The sequence below is a fragment of the Amblyomma americanum genome, chromosome 4 (assembly GCF_052857255.1).
Source record: "Amblyomma americanum isolate KBUSLIRL-KWMA chromosome 4, ASM5285725v1, whole genome shotgun sequence".
Classification (NCBI taxonomy): domain Eukaryota; kingdom Metazoa; phylum Arthropoda; class Arachnida; order Ixodida; family Ixodidae; genus Amblyomma; species Amblyomma americanum.
Window position 1 is genome coordinate 119,655,389 of NC_135500.1, and position 9,227 is coordinate 119,664,615.

The window sequence follows — 9,227 nt, forward strand, 5'->3', positions numbered from 1 at the left end:
GGTCAGATGGGGAGGACAGAGAAAGCACTTTAATTGCTTATGATGAGACAGCGAAAATGACAGTGAAAAAAAAAAACTAGTGGTTCTGCTGGCAGGTGACAAGGGCTGCACGGACGCCAGCTTTGACTTCTTCCTGCAATACAGAGCACATGGTACAGGCTCGCCAGACAACTGCTCTGGCAGAGTCGCCGTCTTTAAAATGTTTGAAAGTAACCACATTACGAAACTAATACAGTCTGGATACAAATTTGACGTGCAATTTATTTTTAACTTTACAGACTGTGCTTAGAGTGCACTAGAAATTTTGCGCCAGTGTTTAGTTGCGATGTTGCCGCTTGCATTGCAAATCTAAAAGAATCGCTATCGCACAGTGGCATGTACTGACTCGTCTTGCTAAAATTTAAAGTTCACTGAGTCTGCAATATAAATATTACAGTAGTCAAACAGGCCATTGTCACAAAGTAATTATATTTGTTGGCGTGAAAGCGTTTGCTATATTTATTAGGCGCAGGCAATACTTTCGTTAAAATTATTTGAACAATATTTCTGTGGCCTAATTTCAGCGGATAAGTTCGCGTCCATTTTTTTTACCTTGATTAGTTTTGCCACGTAATGAAACAAGTGGAAAATGACCATAAAGGTTTCCAAGTTTAAAGCCAAGCTTATTAGACACCATGAGTTGTCTCTTCCGTAGGAGCACATATTTCAAGACATCCACTTTGACTCAGAATTGCACTCTAAACATCTATGTGTTTACCTCATCCTTACATTGTCATGAGTTTTGCATATCAGCTTTCGCTCGTATCTCGCTAAAGCATTCCGTGGTTAAAACAAACCTTATCTCTGATAAAGCATCGGTCTGGTTCCAGCTTAAACTCGGTACAGTTGAGTGGAACCTGCGCCAGGCAGTTCCGATTGCAGGAGTAAAATTCTTGCATAATATGAAGCTAGCCCCTTTCGCCATATGTGTGAGCATAATAGGCTTAAAATATGAATAATATAAAGGAGAGGCCACTGACCTCCAGCGGTCTAAACTCGGCAGATTGACCTCAAATCAATATTTAGTATTTCGTTAACAAAGAGCGCTATGTCTCACAAGAAAATGTGCCAGAAATGGGAGTTCCTAGTGTTGCAAGTGTTCTTTGGAACACTTGTTTTTGTTTTTCACTCACATAACTCTATCACTGAATGGAAAAAAGTTTATTCTTATTCTTTGTCGAAATTAACGCTTTTGTAATTTGTTCTGAACGGTTTTGATTTTTATGTTGAAACCGACCGATCTACTTCCATCTGACATTATTTATTTTGCTCTTTCGTTGCAATCTGCGTGTCGTGCACAGCCAAAAACCCAATTTATTTCCGCGGTAACAAAACCGAACAAAAAAAGAAACGGAAATTCGCACTTACCGAAAAGAAGGAATTAGAATGTTGTTGCTGTAAGTAAGGAAAGACGCATATATAGGAGACATTCCAATCAAAGTGCACGGTAAGCTTAATTGTTGCAAGCTGGATACACAATTTTAGAGCTCTTACTTTTAAGTCGAAGGTTCCTGGTCTATGAGCATTAGTCAGGGCTGTCAACCTCAAGCGTTCAGTGGACACCTCAATCGTGCCGTAAGGGATGTGAGGAAGGAGGGAATGAAAGATTAAGGAATATAAAAAAATCCAGTTGTGGAGAGCCCTGGATAAATTTTGTCCGCCTGGGGTTCTTTAACGTGCACTGACATCGCTCTGTACACGGGCGTCTTTTGATGCGAAAGCATTATATGTCCCATTAGCACAAAAGCAGTTCGCCGTCCGCCGCCAACTATGGCACGAAATTCGGATGATGCAGCACGCCAGTGTACGACGTCACAATACATGTACGCGAGCATGTATAGTCATAGATGATGCAAAGCAGCATACTATCACCTATGAAAGTCATGAATTACAGCCACAATCATGACTATTAGTCATTCTGCAATATATCTTGACTCAGTACTTTTTAAGTAACGTAAGGTAAGGTGTATAGAGTTTGTACTAAGTATGCGTAGTCATGACACGTAGTCATAGTCGCGACACATGATGCAGCACTTTTGCATATGGCATGACGCAGCACTTCAGAAGTAACGTAATGTAAGGTGTATAGAGTTTGTACAAACATTCATAGCCATGCCGCCTAGTCATAGCAGCGACTTATGATGCATAATATTTCTGCAGCGTAGCATGACTCAGCATTTTGCGATTAACAACCTGTGCTGGAGTTTCCCCGCCTACCACTAGCACCGCCTACTCTTGCAAAAATGGCTTATAGACAGCTGCTTAGCTAATATTACGTGCACGTCTCAAAAATGGTTATGGCGAATGCGCCGTAGAGTTTACTGCCTTCGTTTACTTCTGCACTGTGCCTCGACGTCAAACACGAGCTGGGTACAAGATGGCAGACAAGAAAGTAATAAAAAGTCTTCGCACTGTTGACGAAGGGAGAAGCGAATGCTACAGCGGCTATCGATCGCTGATGCCGGCCAATGCGGTCTGAACCATTCGCAAGACGACCTGTCGTGCTATATGGCTTAAGTGTGCTGCTTTTAGATCTCCTTAAGAAATTCCACCACTCCTTGCTTTTGCCAGTCCAATGTGCTTCACCGTCCTGGGAAGCGCTACCCGAAGAACGGCTTCGTTCCGTGCAGAGCTGTTGGTACACACGGAAAGATAGACGGGTTAGCTCCATAAGCGCTGGAAGCTGTGTACTTCACCATCTTGCCACACTGATTAAGATTTATTTTTCTTGAGATGTCTGGATTGTTTTTCTTCGTGTTTGGCTTTTGTCCTGAGTGTTTTTTTTTTATTTCTGGATTACCGGGCTCCCCGAAACGAAACGTGTAACTACTTGGTCTAACGAATGAAATAAGACTGCGCTGCTCGTGTAATGCTTGTTAGTATTGCTTTTCTCTCGACTCGCTATGCTGGGTGTTTCACCTAAGGCTTCACACAATATTCAAAAAATAGGCTTTTTGAGTTAGGAGAGCACCTTTTTCGGCACAGGATTATCAGCGGTGCAGTACATCACGATACATCTAAGACGTGCTAACTAGCGGACTGGTAAATATTATTGAACAGTTGACTTTTTAACTAATCCTATTAAGTGCCTTAATTATTGAGAGACAAGCAGCCCACCATTAGTAATATCCATGCAAGTGTTCAGAATTTCGCAAATGCGGTTACCCTTGGCGCTGTGGTCCAAAAAATCTTGGCTATTTCGACGAGTTACATGCACTGGAGAGGTTGCTTTGCCTGCAAGCTTCTCGGAAGCGCATGCATTTTGGTGCGATGTAGCCAAAATTCGTTGCGACATAGCGCCGAGGGTAACTGCGTTTTCGAATTTGGAAAACTGATATGGATACCACTTACCATGTCCTACGCGCCTCTCAATAATTAAGGTGCCTGACAGTAATAGATTAAAGGTTGGATTTCAATATTAGTTAACCAGCCTGCTAGTTAGCATGTCTTTGCTGCATTCGGATGTACTATGCGGCTGACAATGCTATGCCAAAAAAGCGCTCCTCTAACTCAGAAAGCCTATCTTTAAAAATTGTGTAAAATCATAGGTGAAACACCCTCTATGCCTGCCAGCATGCTGAAGCCCAGGCTTATTCTGCTTTAAGGCTCGCACATGGTTACTATGCATGATGCAAGAGACCTACATGAGTATCGCGGCCTAGCTCGCAAATCTTCTCGAAGACGCAGTCCAGGTCTTCGCACTCAAGTCGCTGCTTCACCTCCCCAAGCTTCTGGCTGGTCTGGAGGGAAAAACACATTGTTATCATGATTAGGCATGCCTCGTCCTCTACATGTCAAGGACATCTATCTCTTATAAACATGTATAAAAACAGCGTCGTGAACGAAATAGAGCCACTCCCCACCTACAACGAAGCGACCAGGAACGGGGGCGAGGTATGTTGTCAACGGGAAAAACGCTGGCTCTAACTGAACATTGGACACCTTTAGCATATCGTGTGCCGTGTTGCAGTTACCGGTACCGGAGTACCGGGAGCCCGCGTGCAGCCAATGAGCAAGCGCAAATCGCCTTGACGGCGCCAGATGGCGCCAGGTACCCGGCAGCTGCTTCCGCGAATGCCGCATCGGGACCAATGAACGCGTGCGGGCAGGCGGTGGGCGGGCTCCCGGCATTCCGGTAACGGTAACACGGTACAAGGCATGCTAAAGGTGTCTATTATTAAAGAACAGGCCGAACTTATGTGGGCAATGGCACACGCTGAAAACTAAAGAAACAACGACGAAGGAAACGCAAACACCAGAAATTAACCAGCGACCAAAAACGGGTATTCATAAATGTTTTCACGTGTCTAAAAGCAAAAAGGAGCATAACAAGATTTTTTGAGGAAACCCCACCGGAGGTTCATGTCCCTGTCGTTTAAGGCTGCGCTAGTTTTCTTTGAAGCGACGCGTGTGCCCAGCAGTGGAGGTATACCGCTATCTCAGCAGAAGAAAAAAAAACATAAAAGGCTTGACAGATTGGCGGTGATGGACTAAGAAACGGCTGAATTGCGCTCGCTGCACAGGGCAAAAGTAGGGCTAGTTTCAAGGCTTCTCTCACAGCTGTTCACCGCGCTAAATGCCTGCATGGTAGGCCGGCTTTCGGTATGACGGACATGCTGTTTCCGCATAAGGAATGCGGTGCATAAAGGAGTGACACAGTGACTTAAAGTAAGCAACCGCCTTGTATCCGGGTGGTGCGGGGGTTAATCCCCAATGCCAGCGGGCATCCATCGGCGATAAAAAACGTGCTTTCCCCGTGCGTTGTGTTAAGCTCGCTTGGGGTGAAATCTCTGAAAAATGAGTATTTAGGCCCACTATGTGTAGAGAAAAAACACCTTGTGCCAATTAAGGCGCTCCTGGGCCAAGCTACACTTGCGCCTGTAAAGTCTATCAATGTGGCACACAACGAGGTACGGTGATTTTAGTCACTAGAACGTTTTGGCAGGCTTGTTGGTTAAGCATCCTGTATCGAACAGCGCAAACACAGACAAGCACAAGAGACGAGGAAACAGATGCTGCATAAATAAAAAGAGTAAAAGGACACTGCAATATAGAGTTTCAAGGCTAGTTTCCGGACATCTTGGAATTCACTGCCGCGGTTGTGAATGGGCAAAAACAGAAGAAAAACTGTGAGTGCTGCTGTATCGTGAAACAACAGTGATGGCAAAAAAAAACAAACAAATGGGATAAGCCTGCAACGGAAATAATCGAGGCAGACGAGACACTGAAGCAGAGAAATGCATGTGTCAGCGCCCCCTTCATTAGCGTTGCTGCAATGAGAGCTGTAACTTCTGGCGTACTAATAATCTCTGTTGATTTCCAGACTGTTTCTGTTGCTGTTGTCGAGTATTTATTTTTTTTGCGCGTTGTGTGGCTTTCCGTACTGGTGTCAGCTATGCATTTATACTTAGTGGCACGGAAACAAACCTTCAGTTGATAGTGAGCGTTGTGGTCGCCTGTTTCCTCGTCTCTTGTGCTTGTCTGTGTTGGCGCTGTTAGATACAGTATTTTAGTCAACAGTTCATGTCTCGGCAAAACGGAAACCAACTCTGAAAACTACGAGACGATGCTTCTCGGCTGAACTTAAGAAATTAATTCAAAGTTAAAATATTATTGGGACAGTGGCGTCGTCTACGGTTCAATGCGTGATAGATGGACATTTTGTGACGGCCCTTTCGGCCACTTACCTCTTCGTTGACATTGGCACGCACGCAAGTGACGAGGTTGTGCCTGACATCGGACGACACATCTGGAAATGAAGGCAGAAACCACTTGAAATGAAGAACATTTTAATTGAAAGGTGGCCTTCTCGATCCCATCACGTATACTCATCAGTCAGTGGCCTCGTAATGTGCATCCCCAACTGAGCTCATGAGTGCTGGATGGGTGGTCTGTTAGAGCATGTACGCAGAATTTGTAGTTACATCAATATAATGATCTGTCAGTTTTCTCAGACCGAGTGTTTAGCATCACGAATGTGAAAGAGCATTAGAACGACGTGTATGTTCCTTTGTGTGGGTTAATTTCAGCACGAAATAAGCTGGGCAATTGTTTTTGGATACAAAATAATTTTGAGAAAGCGGATGACACGACGACCACATTCCCCCGCTGGGATCTGAATCCAGGACCTCCGCATGTTCCGCGCACTGCTGTTGGTGTACGGTGGCTGCTTTGAAATCAGGCTCTGAAACCATAATTTTGCGACGATAATATGATTTGCACCAAATTGTTTTCTTTCAAACTCTTTTGTGAAACGGAATATCATTTTGCACTATGCAAAACGGATGAGGAGGCACTAACTCGAGTCGACTGTATTCAGTTATATGAATATTACTGTTTACTTGGTTTATCGTGTTCGATAAAAATTGGATATAACATCATAACGTACTTTTTAAAGTATTGAATACTGTGTCATGAAAATAGAATCCTCAAATATAAAGGGTATTGTAAATGTCCTCGGTTTGGTTCCTAAAGCTCCACGATGAAGGTCCAGTCTTACAGGTTCGTTGTCTTTATAAGCGTCCTCTTTCCTGCGCAAGTTTTTTTGTAAAGTGACTGTGTCTATATAGGAGGTCTTTTATGATGACAGCGCTGAAGGACAGGACGATAGGATACCGCGTTTGAGCTGATAAGCGGTGTCTGTTCGCCCATTGGTGTTGGTTGTGCATATTCGGTAACAAATCCGATACACCATGCAGATAGCACGGTGTTCTGCCTTCTACTGCGTTTTCTGGGTGCTGTATTTAAAGGTTTGTTCTTAAACTGACTCTTCCAGATGTGTTATCAAGGCAGAGCACATATCAGTAACTTCAGGAGCGTAGGTAACAGTGCCAGGTCTTAAGATAACAGTTGCAAAATCTCAAAAATCTTAGTTCAATGGTCGATGTTGCTTTTGCAGCAGCTAAATGCAACGGTGAGCATTGGGCACAGTAATGAAAGACTTCCCTCCGGTATCTCGTTCGAACACGTAGCACACACATAAGGATGAAAGGAAATGCTCATCTCCTTCGCACGCTCATTCCTTGCGGCGGGACCAGCACCGCACCACGTCTTAGGAGGTAATGGCATTAGGAAGTCGTAAATAATTTAAAATAAAGGATGGTTCGCTCACTGCAGATGGAGAACCCCTGGTCGGCGCTGGCCAGGCACAGAAGGGCAGCGAGGGCGAAAAAGACCTTCATGTCGACGAACAGATGAACAGAAGCGGCGGCAAGATGGTGCCTTCCAGGGGCAACATGCCTTATAAGGAGGGCTGTCTTATCTTCGGCGCTAAGGGTATGGCGAGGTAAGCAGGAATAAGACGCCAGTGCGTCGGTAGTTTTCCTGCCAGAGTGATAACAGTGCGTCTGCTTCTACTGTGTTGTGTTCACGAGACGCATTGCCAGCTCGAAAGCTTTTTTCTCCCCTTTTGGGGGGTACTCGCTATTTCTGGCGGGCACACAGATTGGAAAGCGGTGAAGGGTTTGCATAGGGAGCGCTCCTTGCCTTCCGCCGGGTCATCGTCCTTACGAAAGCTGCGGTCAGCACAAGGCGCGCATATCGCACATTCGTTCAGTGCGTTGAAAAAAAATATCTCTAAGAAAGCAACCTAAGAAAGCAACTTGCTTCGTACGTAAAAAAACTTACACAAAAAGACAAATATAGAAAGCAGGGACGTTGGTCTCGTGGTGACACACAAATATCGCGCCTCTCTAGGGCGTTTTGCAAACACAACAGATAAGCTACGGTCGCAGCTTGGCGAGCTCGAAAACAGGTCTCGTCATCGCAATAATCTTGTCTTTCACGGAGTGCAGGGCTGCAGTGAATAACGGCGTGAGACTGAAGAAAAAATAATAAATCTGTTAACAGCAAACATTCATCTTGGTCTGACCGAGAAAACAATTGAGCGTGCTCACAATCTCAGTGAGCCCGTATTGTGAAAGAAAGAATAGACCCATGATTGTCAGATTAAGTCATATTAAGGTCTGGGATAGTGTTCCAAGAGCGATCCAAATTAGACGAATCCAACGTTTTTATTACTGAAGATTTTTGTCCACCTACCAGTTACTCAAGAAAACAGCTTGCCTAGTTTGGAAAGGCTCTTTCAGAATCACCGTTATTCCAGCTTCATCATGAGAGGCAGTTAGTTAACAAAAATATTTACATTTATGACTAGGCGAGTTATACCGTACTTGCACACGTAACCAGACGACCATGTAACGCCCATCAAAGCGCACACAAGCACTCGACTAACACTCGCTCACGCGCGAACAACACATCACCAAGTACGCTTACTCAACATGATCTATCCGAACAATTAACTAGTGGTAGTGGCGAGCTTTCTTGTGCTCCACGCATCCAAGTTATTTTTAGAACTATCCGCAGCGTCATGCAGAAACGCGGTCAACTAAACTCTACTGCATGCACAAGTGATACTGACATCATGGCTTTTCTGAGACTTGGGAAAGTTCCCACGTAGGAAAGGGCTCAGTGGGAAAGTTTCCAAAAACGAAAACTTCCAGGGAGCAAATAAACAAAATGTATACTGCAGCGATCGAGAATCTCAATACGGCGGCGGTGCACTGATTGCCGTATCAAGCAAAATTCCCTTGCGATCTCGAAATAGTTTGGGTCTTTATTACCGTCAAGAACGTCCTAGTAACTCTCTGTTCTTGCTGCTTGTCCTCGGAACGCTCTTGCTGCTTTTGTTGACAACCTTCATGACGCATTCAATACAATGATCTCTCGTTGTCCCTCATCCTCCATTGTTTTCGCCGGCGATTTTAACTTGCCTAACATCGCCTTGTCTGATCCATATCCCTGTATTTAATCAACGACTTCGCAGTGTCAACATTTCTGAGATTCATGTTCAGCGTTTCACACAACGCAAGTTGCAACGAGCCCCACCAGACATTATGCCCAGTCAGGTAACACGCTGGATTTAATCCTTTGTACGCACCTGGAATTAGTATCTACTATCACCTATTTACCAGGCTTCAGCGATAACTGATTGTTGTATTTTGACCTTGCCATTTCTTCCCGATGTAATATTTCTGTGGGGACAGCGATTCGTGACTATACCAAGTGAATTTATGATAATATAAGCCCTAAACACAGTGAACTGGCCATTTATTTCAACTCATACCTTGCAGAATTCAACCAGCGAAGCGCCCAAGAAAACAATGTAGATGAGCTCATGAATGCACATG

The 9,227-nt window shown here is 44.4% G+C and overlaps 1 protein-coding gene across 1 annotated transcript; it reads right to left on the minus strand.

Annotated features, from left to right (window-relative positions):
• Nucleotides 1–7,304, minus strand: LOC144130330 (uncharacterized). The gene is made up of 5 exons (XM_077664264.1): nucleotides 7,151–7,304; nucleotides 5,727–5,788; nucleotides 3,684–3,779; nucleotides 1,408–1,434; nucleotides 1–133 (listed from the first exon to the last, which is right to left on the minus strand). Exons 1-5 carry the CDS (start codon nucleotides 7,218–7,220, stop codon nucleotides 77–79), a joined length of 312 nt encoding a protein of 103 aa, XP_077520390.1. The 5' UTR covers nucleotides 7,221–7,304; the 3' UTR covers nucleotides 1–76.
• Between the last annotated feature and the right edge of the window lie 1,923 nt (nucleotides 7,305–9,227).

Bases quoted from the DNA above. Each gene is read 5' to 3' on its own strand.
- LOC144130330 (XM_077664264.1), bottom strand. From the start codon at position 7,220: ATGAAGGTCTTTTTCGCCCTCGCTGCCCTTCTGTGCCTGGCCAGCGCC. The intron at 5,789-7,150 runs GTGAGCGAACCA...CTTCATTTCCAG, and splicing joins CCAGGGGTTCTCCATCTGCA to ATGTGTCGTCCGATGTCAGG. The intron at 3,780-5,726 runs GTAAGTGGCCGA...TTTTCCCTCCAG, and splicing joins GTGCCAATGTCAACGAAGAG to ACCAGCCAGAAGCTTGGGGA.